The sequence below is a fragment of the Choloepus didactylus genome, chromosome 3 (genome assembly GCF_015220235.1).
Source record: "Choloepus didactylus isolate mChoDid1 chromosome 3, mChoDid1.pri, whole genome shotgun sequence".
Classification (NCBI taxonomy): domain Eukaryota; kingdom Metazoa; phylum Chordata; class Mammalia; order Pilosa; family Megalonychidae; genus Choloepus; species Choloepus didactylus.
The window spans coordinates 153,458,459-153,480,811 of NC_051309.1; the positions used below are offsets into that span (position 1 = coordinate 153,458,459).

General features: G+C 34.7%; 1 protein-coding gene across 1 annotated transcript in view; it reads right to left on the reverse strand.

The window, feature by feature from the left end:
- Positions 1-18,072: 18,072 nt before the first annotated feature.
- MGAT4D (MGAT4 family member D) overlaps positions 18,073-22,353 on the reverse strand; it is a 103,533-nt gene continuing 99,252 nt past the window's right edge. Inside the window, exon 11 of the mRNA XM_037831483.1 lies at positions 18,073-18,168. Coding sequence (XP_037687411.1) covers positions 18,073-18,168 — 96 coding nt within the window. The remainder of the gene's footprint in view (positions 18,169-22,353) is intronic.

The following is a 22,353-nucleotide window of genomic DNA, read 5'->3' on the forward strand; positions in this document are numbered from 1 at the left end:
GAGCTCCAAGATTCATTAGAATTATTCTGCTGAAGAGGTGGCCTTGTCAACTGCCCAGTCAACCCACATCTGTGACCCTTCTATACCTACCTTTCTCTCTGAGCTTCTATTTCAACCACAACTGATGTGAACCACTTCTTCCATGAGTGGGCGAAGGAGAAGCATGAGGGTATCAAGTGTTTCTTGGAGATATGGAACTAGTACATGGGTTATATCCTCTTCCAGGATGTGCAGAAGCTCTCCCAAGATGAGTGGGGCAAAACCCTGGAGCCATGGAAGCTGCCATGGTCCTGGAAAAGAGCCTGTATCCAGCCCTTTCGGATCTGCATGCCCTAGATTCTGCCAACACAGACTCTCATCTCTGTGACTTCCTGGAGAGCCATTTCCTAGAGAAAGAGGTGAAACTCATCAAGAAGATAGGCGACCACTTGCCCAACTTCCACAGTGCACAGGCTGGACTGGGAGAGTATCTCTTTAAAAGGTTCACCCTTAAGCACCTCTAGGAGTCTGGGAGCCCAGAGACTTTAGGTGGGGGGTGTGCCTCTGCATTCCCCTGACATCCAGGCTTCTGTCTGAGTGCCTCCATCCAGCCAGGGGCAACTTTTTAATCAACTACCTTGCAGCCCTCTAACAAGCTGTGAACCAAGTGTAAACAATAAAACTTTTTGCAGCAAAACAGTGTGCTAAAACTTTGGGGATGGAGGAATAACGAAGACATGGCCCCTGCTTTCAAAGAGTTAATAATATAGTTAGGGAAACAGACTTAAAATATCTATAATATGTGACAAATTTTATAATAGCAGCTTGGACAAAGTGTTGGTGTGTTGCTGTTCATTCTTCCTAAATGAAAGAAGCTTCATCAAAGAAGTGCCACTGGACGTGCATGGAGGCAAAAGGACTGGACATTCTTGCTGTGATGGCAACAGCATGCTGAGTCCTGATCGTGGAGAGTCATCCATTTCTGTTAGAGGTAGAGTGAATGAGAGGAATGGCAGAAAATGATTGTGGAATGGCACATTGAGGCTGGTTTATCAAGGAATTTGAATGTCAAGGTGTAGAATTTAAACTTTATTTTTCCAACAGAACCACCAAATTATTTTAAGTAGAAGGGTGATACGATCAATTCGAAATTTTAGAAAATAACTGGTCACAACATGATGCATGTTGAATGAAATAATTTTTAGGTGTAATATAAATGTCAGGCCACGAGTCCCTCCTGAATTCCCAAGGGAAGCAGTCTTACTGATCTGCATGTGGACACTGATACCTGACGGGGACCCCAAAGCTCCAGGATTCAGAAAAAAGATAAACACATTTTCAATTTCTGAGCAGGATGAAGGGAATAGGAAGGTATCAAGGAAATGACTCCAGGGGAAAGAGTTCTACAGCATGAAGGATAACAAAGAGATGTCACTTCACTCCAATATAGGTGTTGGGATCACCAAGAAAGACACTACTCGCTCAGGCACTGGATGGAGTCCTTACTTACATAGAGAAGAGACCATACAAGCTCAGCTTCTCTAGTGGGTGTCAGTTCCCCATGGCCGGCAGTTCTCCACAGCGGATGACCTAAGGAGAAGATGGTCTACACACACCCTTCTCTCTGTGTGCTATAGGAGAGGGACCCCACTTCTTCTCCCCCAGGAACAGAGAAAGCTGTGGGGTTGGCCAGGTGCCAAAAAACACACATACCTAGCCAGGAAGTCTCCAGTGAATGTTTACATATGCTTGGGGCAAAGGGCCACTAACTACTCTGAGATGGGTTTTATCTCCAGTAACTCCTGAGAAGATAGTCATCCCATGATTATCATCTCATCCTAGGAGCCAGGCTAACACAGCTAGGCCTATGGACAGGGTTTATTGGTGGGTCCCTGGGAAAAGTGGCAGGCCATGCTCAAACTCACCTACCACAAAAAGGCAAACGTGTTGAGTTTACCAAGATGAGAGAAATACAAACTAACAGTGGTGGTGGCAAAGAGGTACTGGTGGTCTGCGGGAAAGGCAGTGCTTTCTTTCACTCTCTTCCCTTTCAACTTCTCGTATTCTCACTTTAATTTTTGTGTCTATAAAGTCAATGTAAACAATCAAAAAATTATTTCAAGTACAATATTTTTAGAGTTTATTGTGGTAGTTACCTTCTGGCTGTGTGGCAAGACTGTATTTATTAGCTTCTTTGAATTTAGGGATGACCATGACTTACTTTGGATAATGAAATGTGAAAAAAAGTGGAGTGTATATCAATTCAGTGTGGCCGTATTTTATCTTTGGTTGCTCCTCTCTTTCTGTCCCCTACCACAGTGATAGTGATAGCACATGGTAAGATGGAGCCTCTGTCAGCCTGTATGCCTGAGTGACCTGATGTGAGTGGAGCCAGCTTGTTAACATGTTACTATAAATGAGAAAGACATTTTTGAAGTTTTACATCACTTAAATATTGGGGCTGGATGTTACTTCAGCAAACCTAGCATATCCTTGTTTTCCCAACAATTTGACCCATATTTGACAAAGTGAGAGGTAGCTATGAGGTTAAAGGGACTTAGATCCAGGCCTTAGAGAAAGTTGAAAGTTGAAAGAGTCAGGGGATAGGATTCTTCAATCATATTTCAAAGACTTTTTTAAACTTTTGATTTTGAAAGCTTTCAAACATATAGAAAAGTCAAAGGGACAGTACAAAGAACTTATATTTCCTTTATCCAAAGTATTCTCTAATTTTTAAGACATTGTCACATTTGACATATCTTTTTCTTCTTATCTCTTCTTGCTCTTTCTGTTTATCTAATCTTTTTTTCTGAACCAGTTGAGAATAGGTTGCCCTTTTTACCACTTAATAATTCAGTATATATTTCCTAAGATCAAGGATATTCTCTCACATAACCAAAATACAGTGATCCAATTCACTATATTTAACATTTATAAATTACTTTAATCTACAGTCAATATTCTAATTTTGTCCATTTTCTCAATAGTGGTCTTTATAGCATTTTTTCCAGTATAGGCACCAATGTAGGGTGAAATACTGTTGTCATGTCTCTTTAGTCTCCCTTGATCTGAAATTTTTCCTCCACATTTCCTTGTTTTTCATCTATGTTGGCATTTTTGAAGAATGCAAGCCAATTATTTTGTAGAATGTCTCTCAGCATGGACTTGTCAGATATTTTCTTATGAGTAGAATGCAACTTGTCCATTTTAGACTAGAATACCTTATAAGTGATGTTATGTCCTTCTCAGGGTATTAAACCCTGAGATACTCACTTGAACACTTGTTTAAGGTGTTGCCTGCTTTCTCTACTTTGTAGTTACTATTGTTCCAGTTGTAATTAATAAGTAATATGTATGAGAAAGTTTTGAGAATATGTAATGTCTTGTTCTTCCTCAAATTTCATTTGCTCCCCCCAACCAAAGATTTAGCATTGATCATTTTTGCCTGAATCAATTTTACTAAAATGACTGTAACATAGTGATTTTGTAACACCATCTTCCTTCTATATTTTTTAGATTTTTACTTCTCATCCATCCATCCACCCATCCTTCTGCCCATCTTTCCATCCATCCATCCATCCATCCATCTATCTACCATCAGTATTTTCTCTTTATTTTATTCCATGAGTTATATTCTATTACTGTGTTTAGATATTGTGGCGCCCAAATTGTCCCAGACTTAGCTGGTGGGAATATCTTCAGGTGACCTCTTGTGTCATTTTGATATGGCTTGACCATTTTTTTAAACAGGTTTATTGAAGTATATTTGGCATACAATTTGATGACTTTCAACATAAAGTACATCTGAGAATCACCACAACAAATAAGACAATGAATATAGCAATCACCTCAAAAGTTTCCTTGTCCCCATGTTACCAGGCAATCATGGATTTGTTTTCTGTCACTATTGGTTAGTTTGCATTTTCTAGAATTTTATATAAATGGAATCATGCAATATATACTCTTTATTGTCTGACTTCTTTCAGACAATAAGCATAATTATTTTGAGATCCATCCATGTGTTTGTGTGTATCAACAGTTTGCCTCTTTTTATTGCTGAGTAATATTCCACTTTATGGATATAAAACAGTTTATCCATTCACTTGTTGATGGACATTTGGATTGTTACCAGTTTTTGTGCTATTACAAATAAAGATGTTGTGGATATTTATGTATGTTTTGGGGGAGACATATGCTTTTATTTCTCTTAAATAACTAGGAGTGGAATGGCTGGGATGCATATAGGTGTATGTTAAACTTTTAAAGAAAATACTGAACTGCTTTCCAAAGTAGCTATATTATTTCCTGTTCTACCAGCAGTGTATGATAGTTCCCGTTGCTCCACATCTTCATCATCACTTGGTGTGGACAGTCTTTAAATTTAGCTCTTTTAGTAGGTGAGCACTGATATCTCATTGTGGTTTTAAATGCCATGTTTTGTGATATATTATCAACCCCCCATGTGTGTACAATTTTGCATTCTCACAAGCAGTGTATTATTTCTACAGACTCATCAACAGATTGCATTGTCAAACTCTTGTACTTTTCCCAATAGGATAGTTACTATTGATATCTATGTGAATTTTTATTATAAGTGAGGCTGAATATACTTTTATATATAAGGGCCACTTTTACATTTGTGAATTATCTTTCATGACTTTTGCCCATTTTTCTATACAACTAAGTCTTTTCCCAATTTAATAAAGTTCTTTATGTGATAGGGATATTAGCCCTCCATCTTTGATGTTGCAAATATGTTCTCCCAATTGTCATTTGTCTTTTAATCTTTCTTAAGGTGACTTTCTTTTTTGCCATGCAAAGATTTATTTTAGTTTTTTGTAATCAGAATTATCAATCAATTTTTTTTTTATTGCATCAAATTTTGAGTCATGGTTAGAAAGACTTGGCATACTTCCAGGTTTTGGAGGATTTCACCTATATTCTCTCAGTACTTGTATAATTTTATTTTTATTTATTTCTCAGGTTCATTGAGAGTTTATTCTTGCATATTGTGTGATTCTTTGTATTTCTTCATATGGCTTTCCAGTTGTCCCAAGATCATTTATTGAAATGCCCATTTTTGACCAGTGATTTAAGATATCACATTTATCATTTACTAAATTTCCATATGTACTTGGATCTATTTCTGGAATTTCTTTTCTATTTCATTGGCTTTTTTTTTCCCAAGCACTTGTACCACACTGTTCTAATTATAGAGGCTTTGTAATATCTGGTTATTCTAGACCCACCTCATAACTCTTCCTTTTCATTGCTTTTCTAGCTCTTCTTACATATTTTTCCATATGAACTTTAATATCAAATTTTCCACCTTCAGAAAAATGACTTGGTATATTTAATGAGATCACATTAAAATTATAAATTAACACAAAACACCAACATTTTGATGATGTTGAGATGCCCTCTCCAAGAATAGGCAAGTCTTTCTATTTGCTTGAGTCTATTTTTGTATCTTTAGGAGTGTTTTTTCTTTTCTTCATACAGATTTTGCATATTTATTTTTAAATCAACTTGAGATTTATATACAGTAAATAATATTCATTTACATTGTACTATTCAGTGAGTTTTGACAGATTTATACACCTGAAACCACAAAACATTTCCATCACTTCCAAAAGTTTCTTCTGGTTTTGCCTATTTCCTCTTAGATTTCTAAAGATTTTATCTTTTTTATTGCTATTGTAAATGTGGATTTTTCATCCATGATATATTCAGTATATAATTTTAAAAAGTTATTGAATTTTGATTTCTAAATTTATATTCTGATACATTACTGAATTATTTTATTGAGTTAATTTTGTCATTGATTCCTAGTGGTTTCAACTTAAAGTATTGTGTCAAATAGAGATTCACCTCTTCTTTAACAACAATTATGCCTATGATTGTTTTATCTCTTTTCATTGGTTACATTATCAGAACAATGCAATATTCGTGAGTACTGAAGACAGTGTGAATCATTTGCCTTGTTCCTGATCTTAGTGGAAATGCCTCTAGTGCTTATTTCCCTGCTAAAGAAGATGCTGGCTTTCAGACTGAGGTATACATGTTTTATCTAGGGTTGCCAGATCTAGTGAGTTAACATACAGGACACCCAGTTTGCATTCATATGCATGTTTGAAGAAAGTGATTTTATTTAAACAAAATCAGTTTATACTGATTTTTATGCTATAAAATGAATGCCAAAATCAGCGAAGGAAGCATTATTTGCTTTGCTGCACCACAGCTGAGATCCTCTAAATCTCCCCTTCCTTATACGACTCAGATCAGAGACCACGAGTTGTCAGTGAGCCCTTTGAGACATCCACCATTGGGGAACAGTAGGGATGGGGTTGGAAGCTGGTGGCATCTCTCTTTGCCTACATCCAGTGTTAACTACCTGAACTCTCTTGTTGAGGCATCATTTCATTAAGGACAGTGGTAATCATGTTGGGTCTTTAAGGCTGTCCTTTAACATCCTTCTCTTCCCTTCTGGTACACACTACTCTCATGTATTTCAGTCAGGGTTCAAAGTCACTTTCTGAGTGCTAAAGCTGCACTCCCTTGAGATCATCTCAGTTTTTCAGTAACATTCAGCAGTATGTTGGAAACCCTCTTTTAATACCCATCTAGTTTATGGTCCCAATCTTTCAGTTATTTTCTTGTAGTCTTTGATGTTGGGCTAAGAAATCCAAGTAAAGTACCTTTTCAAGGAATGTTGTCATCTTTTTGAGAAATGCTGTACCTGGATGTGCCAGTTTGGATATAATATATCCCCCACAAATCTATGATCTTTTGATCCAATCTTATGAGATATTTGGATTAGGTTGTTTCCATGGAAATGTGACTCACCCAACTGTAGGTGATACTTTTGATTGGATTATTTCCATGGAGGTGTGGCCTGGCCCATTCAGTGTGGGTCTTGATTAGTTTACTGGAGTCATTTAAAAAGAGCCACACAGGCCCAGAGTTGCTGCTGATGCTTTGAGGTGATAGTTCAGAGTTTGCTCTGGAGAAGCTAAGAGAGGACAAAATGCCCCAGAGCAACTGAGAGAGACTTTTGGAGAGGCACTTGGGAGCTGACACTTAAGAGATGCTTGCTGATGCTTTGGAGAGCCTAGCCCAGAGTTTGATCCAGAGAAGCTAAGAGAGCCAAGCTCAGAGACATTTTGGAGAAAGCCATTTTGAAACCAGAACCCTGGAGCAGACACCAGCCATGTGCCTTCCCAGCTAATGGAGGTTTGCCAGAAACCATCGGCTGTTCTTCAGTGAAGGTATCCCCTTATTATGTCTTAGTCTGGGCACTTTTATGGCCTTAGGAATGTAACTTTATAACCAAATATACCCCCTTTATAAAAGCCAATCCATTTCTGGTGTTTTGCATAATGGCAGCATTAGCAAACCAGAACACTGGACTTTGTTTAAATTATTCACATTAACCTGAAATATGCTCTGGTAGATTTAGTTTTAAAAGTTCAAATTCAAGATCTTTGCAACATACATATCATGTCTTTTCTTCTAAAACAAAAGAGTGAAGTAGACACACATGAACAATTAATCTTTTCATCTTCCCTTTACACACTGGCATGTGACACAGTCCATACTGAGGTAAATGTATGAAGATTTTGGCACATGAGGATAATGCAGCAGTATGAAATTAAGGTTTCCATAATATTTGATTGAAGGATAAGAAGTATCTCTGCTTCATCTATTATTATTGCTTTAAATATATAAAGTAAAATGCAATAGAATAACAAGAAGAGTATTAGAAGGGTATGTTAATATACCCTTTTTGATGGTTAATTTTATGTGTTAACTTGGCTAGGTTATGGTGGCCAGTTGTTTAGTCAAACACTGGCCTAGTTGTTACTGTGGAGGTACTTCATAGATGGAATTAACATCTACGATCTATTGACTTTAAGTAAAGGAAATTACCCTCAGCAAAATGGGTGGGCCTCATTTGATGAACTGGAGGTCTTAAAGGGGAGAACTGAAGGTTTCAAGATTCAGAAAAAATTTGTCTCACATATGGCACTCTCCACTTCTCCGTAGCATTCCCTATAGACTCAGACTAAAAACTTCAGCATCACTCCACCCAGAATTTCCATCCTCTGACTAGCACTTGCCCCCACAACAGCATGTGCTAATTCCTTATATAAATCTCTTTTCACACACACACACACACACACACACACACACACAGACAGACACACACAACTATCCTATTGGTTCCATTTCACTGGGGAACCCTGATTCATAACTTTCTATAAGAAAATGATGGAACAAACAGACAAATTAGTAGATTAGAAGATTTTAAAAACCAAAATAAAAAGCCTGATATAATACATATGTAGAACTCTGAAACCAATAAATATGACTAGACTTTTTTTTAAAGCACAAAAGCACTATTTATAAAAATGAATGCATATGAGCAGAATGTTCAACTAGGATGAACTTAAATGTTTGGAAATGAACAGACATGTTGGTAGCAAGATGTGAGAATAACTAAGCGCCGAATGGTGTGTGAATGAGGTGGAACGGGGAAGCTCAGAGTCATATATGTCACCAGAAGGAAAGTTGGAGGTCAAAAGATGGGAATGTATAAAACTGAATCCTATGGTGGGCAATGTCCATGATCAATTGTACAAATACTAGAAATCGCTTCCATGAACCAGAACAAATGTATGAAAATACAATTAGAAGTTAATAATAGAGGGGCATATAGGGAAGAAATATATACCTATTGCAAACTATATACTACAGTTAGTAGTATTTCAACATTTTTTCATAAACAGTAACAAATGTACTATACCAACACTAAGAGTCAACAATTGAGGGGGGTTGGTTAGGGATAGGGAATGATTCCAGTTTCCTTTTCTTTTTTTCTTTTTTCATCTTTCATTTTATTTCTTGTCTGGAGTAATGAAAAGTTTCTAAAAACTGAAGAAAAATTAAGTGTGGTGATGGATGCACAGCTGTATGAGGGTACCGAGGGGCAAGTGACTGTACACTTTGGATCTTTGGATAATAGTATGGTATCTGAACAATCCCAATAAAAATTAAAAAAAAAAAAATGAATGCAAAATACCCTAAAGTGAGCGCATACAGAGACTATACATTCTTTACAAACTCATACAGAACAAAAGACTTCTTAACAGTTCTCAAATTTTATGACACAGGTAAAGTTCTTTAACAACAATGCAATTATATCATTGTCAATAAAAATGGCAAAAACCCCATATTTGGAAAAATACACACTCCTAAATAATCCATTGGTTAAGAAGGAAAACATTAAGAGAAATTATTAAATCTTTAGAGCAACATGACTCTCAGAATACATACATAAGATGTTTGATAATAAGCTTATGTGGCACTTGGGGGTAAGTTTATAGTTGCAAATGCATTTATTTAAAAGGCAAGAAGATACTGTGGCACTGTCAGACCCAGGCCTGTTTAAATTGTGGTTTCTATTTCTTTAGGTATCTTAAATAAATGGATAGCGCAAATAACAATTCACACAGAGACTATCCATGACAATAGCCAGTTTCTCAACTGTTGTATATTAAGGTATGTGATAGCACCATTATCTCAGTCAGTAAAATATATTTCTTAATTTTTAAAAACTTCCCTGCCTTTATGATTTGGAAATTAAATCATAATATTAATGGTATAAACATCATAAATAAACATTTCATTTTTTCTTGACATAAGAGGTAATTTAATACTTTCAAGTCCACTAGTTTGTTCATTGTTTTCTCCTCTTCTAAATAATTATGTATTTGCATTACTATAATATGTGAAAGATGCTGTTAGAAATCAAGGTTATTTGAGGCTCCAAGGTGTAGAGAGTTTCTTCATGTCATGCTCATTATCTTCAAATTTGTTTTTCTGAAAAAAAATAAAATAAAAAAACTAGTAACATCTAGAAATAACATATCACTTCATAAGAATTTAATTGTTTCCATGGCAATTTCTTAATAATAATCTTTCCTTCTTGTCTTTCTTTTGACCCTCCCTTTTAAACAGTGAAGATAATTTTTCACTGGCAAAGGATTTTATTCATAAATTATATTACATAGTAACAATTGTAATAGAGTCATAGTGTTAAAATGATTGAAAGTAGATTTCTATTGTTGCAATTCCTGGGAAATCTGTAGTCAGATTGTCATTACAGTCAAGAAATATTATGAATAATATGCAAAATATGTGAAAGCATTCATTTTACTTATTGTTATAACTTAAATATAAATAAATTTAGAAAAGATTTAAGGTCTCTTAAAATGAAACCACAAATGATAATCCTTTAACAATAATATATGAAAGAAAATCAGACACTAAATATAAATATGAGGATTGAAGAAATTTTTCAGTGAATCTAAGAGAATGTTGATAATACATTTCATATTAAATTAGTTTTTAATTTCTTGTTGACGAAAACAAGGAAAAATGCAATGGGACAAAGGAATCATGACAGTTCTTTGAAAAAGAATCTCTTTCTTGTTAGCCCCAAATTCTAAGGGAAAATTGTCACATGGATACTTTCATAAAAGTGAAACATAAAATTTTAAATAACAGCTTTGAAGAAAATGCACAAATGTCAAATATTAGTCTTTTAAAGAGGCAAAGGCATAAACTTAAACATAATTCAGTTAAAATACTTTGATAGAAAATATCCTTCTACTCCCTCTTCCTCCATTACCTTTCAGACAGTTACTTTTATGTGTTAACTTGGTTGGTTTATGGTGTCCTGTTGTTTGGTCAAGCATCGGCTAGTTGTGACCATGGAGATACTTTGTAGATGGGATTCACATCTACAAATGTATTCTTAAAACGGGTACATTTTATTGTATGTAAATTTTAGCTTAGTAGAATTTATGAGAAACAAAGTGTATTAGTAAGCTAGAAGACAGAGCCAAGTAATGTTCTTAATTTTAATTAAATAAGATAAATTTTTTAAGTATGAGAGAAAAGTCAAAAATCAAAGAGGTCCAAATCTGTCAAATAGAAATTGTGAAAGGATAATGCAGAGATTAGTGGGGAGAAAATATTGGTAGGATATTTGGAAAAATCCTAAAACTGAAGACAGAATCAAATTCTCAGACTGAAGGGGTGTATTAGGTGCACAGGAAGATGAAAGGAAAAGAACCCTTTCCTTGTTATAAGTGTAGAAATGTCAAAACACCAAAATAGAGAGAAAATGCAAAGTTTCTAGAGAAAGATAAAAGTTACCAACAAAAGATTTAGAATCAGATTCTCATCAGACTTTTCATGAACAACACTGGATGTATGGGACAACAAAATAATGTCTTTAAAATCTCAGGGGAAAATGAACTTAAAGCTAGAATTCTATTCTCAGTAATAGTAATAGAAAAATGTATAAACTAAAGCCTATGGCTTTGGAAAAGGCAAAAGATTAAAAATAAACATTGGAGCTCAAGAAGCTAGGAAAAGTAAAAAATAAACCCTAGAAAGATTGAAAAAACAAATTTCAAATAAAGAAAAAAAAAATCAGTGAAATAGAACATAACAAAAGATAGTGCTGATTAATAAAACCAAAAATCAAATCTTTGAAAAGACCAATAAAATAGTAAAAACTTGAGATAAGGAAAAAATAGAAAATAAAAATAAAAAACAAAAACACTAGGACTAAGTAGAAATACAGAAATATTATAAATATTGCAAGAGAACATTTTTACTAGCCTCTATGTATGACTAAATATTTAGTTTTAGGTATTATTTTTTCAAAAAAACTTAAAAATACCAAAATTAGCATAAGGAAAATTGAAAAATCAGACTGGTAAATATTTTAGAAATCAAGAATATAGTCAAGAATCTACCCTAAAATAGGAAATGGGCCACAAAACTTTACAGGGAAATTGAAAAGAACTCTGGTATGTAAACTGTTCCAGCACATAGGAAAAATGACAAAAACTTACTGTCTTATTAGATCATTTTCAAACTTAATTCTTCATTCACCAAATGTATTAATTTCCTGGCAATATTGTAACAAATTACCACAATCTTGGTGATTTAAAGTAACAGAAAATTTTCTCACAGCTGTAGAGACCAGAAGTCCAAATTTGAAGAGTTTGCAAAGCAACACTTGCTCCAAATGCTATAGCGAAGAATCTTTCCTTCCAGTTTTTGGAGACCCCAGTAATTCTTTGGCTTGGAGCTGCATAACACCAATCTCCACCCCCTGGGTTTCCTCCTCTTCTGTTTTGTATCTTCTCCTCTTCTTGTAAGGACGTCATTGGATGAGAACCCACCCAATTAATCTAGGATAATCCCATCTTAAGATCTTTCACTTAATTATATTTGCAAAGACTCTTTTTTCCAAATAAAGTCACATTTACAGGGTTAGAACTTGGACATATCTTTTTGGGGACCACATTGCAACCCCACTACACCAAGAAAGACTACATGCTGAGCTTTAAAATAGGTCTCAGTATATTAAAAATTTTTTTTGTTAGAGAAGTTGAAGGTTTACAGAAAAATCATGGAGAATATACAGAGTCCCCACATATGCTAACTCACATAATATCCCTATTATTGACAGTGCATTAGTGTGGTACCTTTGTTAGGGTTGAAGAAACAGTATCATTATGCTATTAACGATAGTCCAGATTGCAAATTAGGGTTCACTGTGTTATACAGTCCTTTGTATTTTAAGAAATTTTAATAACATACACAACCTAAAATTTTCCCTTTTAACTACAAATATATAATTCAGTAAATTATATTCACAATGTTGTGCTACCATCACCATCATCCATTACCAAATTTTTTACATCACCCCATATAGAAACTTTGTACAATTAAAGCATTAACTCATCTTCCCTAACCCCCTGGTACCTTACTGTAGTTTCCAAATCTATGAATTTGCTTATTCTAATTGTTTTATATCAATGAGCTTATACAGTATTTGTCCTTTTGTGTCTGGTCTATTTCACTCAACATTTTGTCTTCAAGGTTCATCCATGTTGTCACATGTATCAGAACTTCAGTCCTTTTCACGGCTGAATAATGTTCCATTGTGTGTGTGTGTGTGTGTGTGTGTGTGTGTGTGTGTGTGCGCGTGTACCACATTTTGTTTATCCATTCATCAGCTGATGGACACTTGGTTTGCTTCTCTCTTCTGGCAATTGTGAAGAATGCTACTTTGATCATCAGTGTACAAGTATCTGTTTGATTCTCTGCTTTCATTTCTGGGGTGTGTATCTAGAAATAGGATGGTTGGGTATTATGGTCATTATATATTTAAATTTCTGAGGAATGGTCAAACTGTTTTCCACAAAAGAGGCACCATTTTCCTTTCCCATCAGCAATGAATGAGTGTTCCTATTTCCCTACATCCTCTACAACACTTGTTATTTTCTGCTTTTTTTAATAGTAGCTATTCTAGAGGATATACAGTGGCATCTCATTGTGGTTTTCATTTGCATTTCCCTGATGACTAATGATATTGAACATCTTTTCATGTGATTTTTGGCAATTTGTGTATCGTCTTTCGAGAAATGTCTTTTCAAGTCTTTTAACCATCTTTAAGTCGGTCTGTTGTTTTTTCTTGCTGCATTGTAAAAGTTCTATGATATATCCTGGATATTAAACCCTTATCAGATATATTGTTTCCAAATATTATCTCCCATTCTATAGGTTGTATTTTTACTTTCATGATGGAGTCTTTTAATGCACAAAAATTTTAAATTTTTATAAAGTCCTATTTATCTATTATTTCTTTGTTACTCATGCTTTGGGGGTATAAAGTCTAAGAAACCACTGCCTAACACAAGGTCCTGAAGGTGTCTCCCAATGTTTTCTTCCAGGAGGTTTGTAGATTTTGACCTTATATTTAGGTCCTTGATCCATTTTGAGTTAATTTTTGTATGTAGTGTGAAGTAGGGGTGCACCTTCATCCTTTTGCATATGGATATCCAGTTCTCCCACCACCATTTGTTAAAGAGACTATTGTTTTTCCCTTGAATGGGCTTGGCACCCTTGTCAAAAATCAATTGGCCAAACATGTGAGGGTTTATTTCTGAATCCTTGATTTGATTCCATTCATCTTTATGCCTGTCCTTGTGCCAATACCATGTTGTTTTGATTACTGTGGCTTTGTAATAGTTTTAAAATCGGGAAGGCTGAATCCTCCAATCTCATCCTTCTTTTTTAAAGTTGTTTTGGCTTTCAGGGTCCCTTACCCTTCAATATAAATTTGATGATTGTGATTTCCATTTCTGCCAACAAGGTTGTTGGAATTATGATAGGGATTATGTTGAACCTGTCCATTGCTTTGGGTAGAACTGACAGCCTGAAAATATTTACTCTCCCAACCCATGAACATGTAATGTACTATTTATTTATGTCAGCTTTGATTTCTTTTAGCAATATTTTGTAGTTTTCTATGCACAAGTCCTTTACATACTTGGTAAAATTATTTCTCAGTATTTTATCTTTTAGTTGCTATTGTAAATAGAATTTTTTCTCGATTTCCTCTTTAGATGTTCATTACTAGTGTATAGAAATACTACTGATTTGTACCTCACTACATTGCTGAATTAATTTGTTAGTTCTAGTGGCACTGCTGTGGATTTTTCATGATTTTCTAAATATAGGATCATGTCATCTGCAAATAGGGAAAGTTTTACTTCTTTCTCTTCCATTTGGACATGTTTTACTTCTTTTTCTTGCCTAACTGCCCTGGCTAAAACTCCCAGTACAATCTTGAATAACAGCGGTGACAGTGGGCATCCTTGCCTTGTTCCTTGCCTTTGTTTGTTTAAGAGTGCACTGTTTAATTTCCATGTATTTGTGAATTTTCCAGTTCTCCCTTGGTTATTTATTCCTAGCTTCATTCAATTATGGTCAGAGTAGGTACACTGTATGACTTCAGTACTTTTGAATTTATGGAGATTTGTTTTGTGATCTAATATATGGTCTAGCCTTGAAAGTGATCCATGTGCACTAAAGAAGAATGTACATTCTGCTGTTATTGGGTGAAGAGTTCCAAATATATGTTATATCTTGTTGCTTTATAGTATCATTCAAGTCTTCTATTTCTTTACCGATCATCTGTATAGATGTTCTATCCATTATTGAAAGTGGTATATTGAAGTTTTCTATTATTAATGCAAAACCATCTATCTCTCCCTTCAAATCTGTCAATATTTCTTCATACATTTTGGGGCTCCACTGTTATGTGTATCTTCTTGTTGAATTGATCCCTTTAGCAGTATAAAATGACCTTCTTTGTCCCTTGTAACTGTTTTTGACTTAAGGTCTATTTTAACTGATATTAGTATAGCTACCTGAATTCTCTTTTGGTTACTATTTGTCTGGTGCTTTTTTAAAAGGCTTTCACTTTCAACCTACTTGTGTCTTTGAATTTAAGGTGCATCTCTCATAAACAGTATATAGTTGGGTGTTGCTTTTTTTATTTATTCTGCCAATCTCTGCCTTTTGATTGGAGAGTTTATTCCATTTACATTTAAAGTAACTAATGATAATGCAGGATTTTCTTTTCCTAGTTGTCTATTTTCTCTTTTTAGGTCTTAAACTTTCTTGTCTCTCAATTTTTCAATTAATGCCTAGTTTCATATTTATTTAATCTTTTTAGTTTTGATGGTTTGGAGGCTTTATGGACCCCAGATCATATTCTTAAAGCTAACCAATTCCTGTGGGTGTCAACCTATTGTGGGTAGGATCTTTCAATTAGATTATTTCAGTTGTGGTGTGCCCCAGGTGGGTCTTAATCCTCTTAATGAAGTCCTTTATAAGAGGATGAAATTCAGAGAAAGAGGCAGAGAGAAAGACAAAGAAGCTGGGAGGGAAAGCTACAGAAACAGAGAGAAAGCCACTGAAGCCAGATGCTAAAAGTAATGAAACCCAGAAGAGAAGGAAGAGAACAGCAGACATTGCCATGTGCCTTGCGATGTGACAGGGGAGTCCAAGATTTCCAGTAGTCAGTCCTTGGAGAGAAAGCATCACCTGTTGTTGCCTTGATAAGGACATTTTCATGGCCTCAGAACTGTAAGCTTACAAGTTAATATATCCCTCTTGTAAAAGCCAACCCAATTCTGGAATATTGCATTTCAGCAGCAAACTAAAACAGTAGCATACAATTTTGAGTCCCTTCTCATTTCTTTCTGTTTATATTTTTTTCATGTAATTTATTCATGGTTACCATGTGTTCTAGTTTGCAATGCAGCCGTGATGCAAAACACCAGAAATGGATTGGCTTTTATAAAGGGGGTTTATTTGGTTGCAGAGTTATAGTCTTAAGGCCATAAAGCATCCAAGGTAATGCATCAACAATTGGGGACCTTCTCTAGAGGACAGCCAATGGCATCCAGAAAACTTCTGTTAGCTGGGAAGGCATGTGGCTGGCGTCTGCTCCAAAGTTCTGGTTTCAAAATGGCTTTCTCCCACGATGTTCCTCTCTAGGCCACAGCTCCTCTTCAAAATGTCACGCTCAGTTGCTCTTGGGGCATTTGTCCTCTCTTAGCTTCTCCAGAACAAGAGTCTGCTTTCATTGGCTGCTTTCAATTGTCTCTCATCTGCAGCGCCTCTCTCAGCTCATGTGCGTTCTTCAAAGTGTCCCTCTTGGTGTAGCAAGCTTGCTCCTTTGTCTGAGCTTACACAGTGCTCCAGTGAACTAATTCAGACCCACCCTGAATGGGCGTGGCCACAACTCCATGGAAATTATCCAATCAGAGTTATCACCCACAGTTGGATGGGGCACATTTCCATGGAAACAACCTAATCCAAACGTTCCAACTTAATCCCCACTAATATGTCTGCCCCACAAGATTGCATCAAAGAATATGGCTTTTTCTGGGGGACATAATACATCCAAACCAGCACACCATGGGTCTTACATATATCATTCTACTTTTATAACAATCACTTTGATTTGATACCACCTTAACTTCAATAGCATACACATATACTTTTTTTATACCTCTCTGTCTCCCCACCTTTTTGTTGTCCTTGTTAAAAATTGTATTTTTGCACATTTCATGTTGAAACCATGCATTTATCTTTATGTTTCATGTATTTGCATTTTAGAATCTTTGTCAGAAGTCTTTATTTCTTTATGCTGCTTCCATCCACTGTTTTACTATTTAGTGACCTTTCATTTCAGTCTGAAGAACTCCCTTTAGCATTGCTCATAGGTCAGGTCTGGTGGTGACAAAATCCATCAGCTTTTGTTTCTCTGGGAATGTCCTTTTCTCTCCCTCATTTTTGAAAGACAGTCTCACTGGATATAAAATTTTTTGTTGGCAACTGTTTTCTTTCAGCACTTTTAATATTTCAGCTCATTGTGTTCTTGTCCCAGTGGTTTCCAATGAGAAATTGGAACATAATCTTATTGGGACTCCTGTGTAAATAACATGTTGCTTTTCTATTGCAGCTTTCAGAACTCTCTCTTTGTCCTTGGCATTTGAGTTTGACTACCATGTGTCTGGGCATGGTTCTCTTTGATTTTTATGCTATTCAGAGTTTGTTTGGCTTCTTTAATTTGCATATTCATGTCTTACATTAAATTTGGGTAGTTCTCTGTCATTATTTCTTTTAATATTCCTTCTGCCCCTTTCTTTCTTCTCTTTCTGGGATTCACATAATGTGTATATTGGTATAGTTGATGGTTTACCACAGGTATCTTAGACTCTGTTCACTTTTTTAAAATTATTTTTTCTTTCTACACCTCAGTCTCAATCATTTAATCTGTTTTGTCTTTGACTCATGGATTCTTTCTTCTGCCATCCCCTATTTCCTCTTCGAAACCCTCTAGGGAAGTTTTCACTTTAGTTATTGTGTTCTTCAACTCCAGTATTTTTGTCTGGTTCATTAAAAATTTTTTCTGTCTCTTTATTGTGATTCTCATATTTTTCTTCTTTGTTTTTATGATATCCTTTAGTTCTTTCTCTTTGTTTTCCATTATCTCCTTGTACATACTGAGGATCGTGTTTTTAGAAATCTTTGTCTGGTATGTCCAAATTCTGGTCTTCATTGATGGCTTCTAGGTCACTGGGCCATCATTTCTTGTTTCTTTGTTTGTCTTCTAATCTTTTGTTGAAAACTGGACAAGTTACTAGTTTAAGTGTTAACTCTGGGGTTTAGTTCCTGAGCTTTCTGTTCCTTGAGTTTGTACTGAACCAGTGACAACACAGAGATTTCTTTGAGGGCCAGAACCTATTAAAAACAAACAAATGAAAATAACGCCTTTCACATGTCTTTGAAAATTGGCTGTGCATTGGCTGGTGCTCTCCTTCAGAGTTTAGCCCCCTATCAAGAAGATCAGCTCAGAGTGAGTGTGAAGTACAGCCTCTTCTCTGTTTTCTCTGAGCCTGAGTCTTGTCCTGGGCTTGTGCTTGCACGTGGCCTTAGGAATTTATTCATTTATAGGAATTTGAAAGTCCCCTCTAATCCCCTGAGATAGACTTTCCCCCCTCCTGGGTGCTCTATTGTACAGCATAAAGCAGGTAATCCTTTGCCACAGGCCAATTTGACTTGTTTCTTTCATTGCTTTTTCTGTCTATAAGCTGCTTCTGTCAGTAGGGCAAGTTGCAGGAGGGATGAATTTCATGGTTCAGTCTTTCATGCTCACCCCCACTCCCTCAAACCCAACAGATTGGCGCTGACATATAGACACCCCAGTATGCACATAGGGTTCACCCAGCTCCTTTTGGAACAGGGCTAGGGGCCCACAATGGGAATGCAGGGTGGCTCCACCCACACCATGCTAGGGAGCGGTGGGGGAAGGTGCTGCATGGGTGCCATGAGCCTCTACTCCTGGTTTCATTTTCCTGATTTGGCACTCACTCAGACTCAGTTACTGCAACACTTTTACTCTCTTCCCGAGTTCTGAGGAATATGGCTTTGCAAGTTTTTGCCACTTGTTCAAAGATTCTGTAGGGAACTACACCTGGAGTGTCTTCTTCTGCCATCTTGGTCAGCAAGAAACCTCAGTATACTTTAAAAGACTTAATTCATAGAGTATATATTTTTTTAAAAATTAAATAAGAAATCAACAACAGAAAGAAACCTGAAAAATTCTAAAATATGTGGAAAGTAAACCATATATTTCTAAATAATGCATAAGTCAAAAAAAGAAATCACAGATGAATTTAAAAATATTACAAACAGAATGAAAATGAAAACATATCAAAATTTGTGGGCTGTAGCTAATATAGCACTCAGAGTAAATTTTATAGGTTTAATTGCATATAATACAAGACAAGAAAGGTCTAAAGTCTCAGATCTAAGCTTCCACCTTAAGAATCTAAAAAATACATGATATGTTGAACCCAACGTAAAAGGAAGGGAATAAAATAAAGAGCTGAGTGCCAATCGGTGATACAGAAAATGGACAAATATTGTGAAAAAATCATTGAAACCAATAGCTGTTTTTCTTAAATATCAATAAAACTGGTAAACATTTAGTTAGATTGATCAAGAGAAAAAGAGAGAAGACAAAAATTCTTATATCAAGAAAAAAATAGGTGACATGATGACAGATACTAAGGGAATTTTATCCCAGAATATAAGATTGGTTTAAGATTTGAAAAGAAATAAATACAATACTCCATATTAATAGAAGAAAGAACAAAAATTATATGAACATCTCAACAGATAGAGAAAAGGCATTCAGCAATATTCATTATTCTTTCATGATAAAAACTCTTAGGAGGAAGAAACTGAAGGAGAGAAGGGGTCTTCTTCAAGTTGGTAAGGGGCATCTACAAAAACTTACATCTGTAATTATAATTACGGTAAATTACGGTATAAGGCTCAAAGGTTTCAACCAAACATCACAAACAAGTCAAGGATGTCCACTCTCATTACTTCTATTCAACATTGTACTGCAGATCATTATCAGTATAATAAGGGAAACAAACAACAAACAAAGAATTAAAACTGTCTTTATTCATTAGTGATATAATCATGTAGGAATCTACAAAAAAGGTACTAGAACAAATTGGTGAATTTAGCAAGGTTCAAGATACAAGAGAAATATCTATATCTCTATATATACTTATATATTTTATTTATATATATTATACATAAATAAATTTTAAATCTGATAATGAATTTTAAAAACAATTTCAATTACAATATCAAAATATACTTAAAATAAATTTAATAAAAAAAGTTCCAGAACTAAACAATGAAAACTACAAAGCACTGCTAGAAGAATTAGAGAAAATCTAAGTAAATGAGATGTAACACGTTCATAGATTAGAAGAGTCACTGTTGTTAAGATGACAATTCTACCAAATTGATCTCTAGACTTTACTTAATCCTAGTGAAATTTAGCAAGCAACTTCAAAGAAATTGACAAAATAATTCTAAAATGTCTATGCAAATTCATAGGACTTAGAATAATGGAAATGATTTGGTTTATTACATTCTACAAAGTCAGTGGACATATATTATCTGGTTATAAGATTTACAATATAGTTAGAATCATCAACACTATGATGTTGGCATGAAGTAGATACATAGATCAAAGGAACAGAAGTGAGATTACAGAAATGGACACACAGTTATGTGGTCAGTTGGTTTTCAACAAAGGTACCAAGGTAAGTCATTGGGGAAAGGATAATCTTTTCAATAAATGGTCCTAGAATAACTGAATATCCTTATGGAAAACAGAATGAGTCTTTACCCTTTCCACACAACATATAAAACATGAACTCAAAATGGAACATAGATCTGAATGTAAAAGCTAAAACCATAACATTTCTAGAATAAAAGATAGAAAATCTTTGAGACATTGGGTTACACAGATTGCTTTGTTACAATGCAGAAAGCACAAATCACAAAAGAAAAGTCGATAAACTGTACTCCAACAAAATAAAAATCTTTTTTTTTTTTTTTTTTTTGGCTCATCTAAAGACACTGTTCAGAAAATGAAAATGCAAGCCATCAGCTGGGACTGGTGTCCAGTACATATACAGAAGTATTACAATTCAATAATAAAAAGACAACCCAGTTTTTACAAGTGGCAAATATTTAAGCTGACACATCACAAAAAAATATGCATACCTCAAGCACGTTAAAAGATGCTCAACATCATGGGTCATTAGGGAAAGTGAAATTAAAACCATTATTAGTATCAGGTCAACCACTATAGTTTTGCTTTTTCTAGAATTTCACATCAATAAAATCATACAGTGTGTAGCCTTTTGCATCTGACTTAGTACACTTAGAGTAACATTTTAAAGATTCGTCTATATTTTTGCAGGTATTGACAAGACTAAAGCTTCATAATCATAACTATCGTCTTTAAATTTGTTGTAATTGTACAGAATATGATAAGTAGGGAAAAGGAAATAATGATTGGGGTATATCTTGCAGGTTCTTTTAAAACAGAAGATTGGAGAGTATATCAGAAGTTTGTATGTATAAAGCTAAAATAATACACAGAAATATAAGGATTTAAAATATGTAACATTAACAATTTTATAATAGTTATCTATATGTTTACATCAATTGTATACTTACCACTTTACTATTGAAGATCTACGTTTGCAAATATGATGCGATCTCTTATCCACTATGAAGAAAGTCGACAAATATTCAAATGTTATGCCTTATTTTTCTCTCAAAGAATGATTCTGATAATTTTAAATAAGCTGTTAGAATTGTGAAATCCCTAATAAAAGAAATCCTGTTAGAAATTTAGAAAACAATTAAAATATAATCACATTTGTCATATTATTAGAATATCTATTTCTCTATTTTTTGTGGCGTGAAGTATGAAAAGGAGGAAAACCAAGATTATATCATCAAACTATGAATAATTACATATACATTGGAAAAATTATAGGACACTATCAAGAAAACCAAGTTGGAAAGAAATAATCCTTAAATATGCTGGAGAGATACCTATTTAAATATAATATAAAACTGGCTACAGAACAAATACTCAGAAGATAATGTTATTCTTGAATTAGAACTAGAACACAAGATCTATCAAGGCACGGGTTTTATCTGCTATGTTCAGTATTGCATCCCCAGTGCCTTAAACATAATAGATACAAAAAATATTTATTGAATTAATTAATAAATCAAGATTCTCACACCTTAAAATGTGAATGTTGATGCTATTGAATTGTGCCACTTGGTAGCCCTACTATTTCATGAGTTCAAATGAATTTGTGGACTTTATTATCTGGGTATGTAGGGGTGTGTGTGTGTGTGTGTGTGTGTGTGTGTGTGTGTATGTGTTTATGTATAAATTTATAAGTTAAATTATTCACATGTCAATATTTATAAAGTTTAGTTTACTTAATCCATCATGTGTTTACAAGGTGAGTTTAAAATATCTTAGGCAAATATATATATGTATATATGTGTATATATGTATGTATA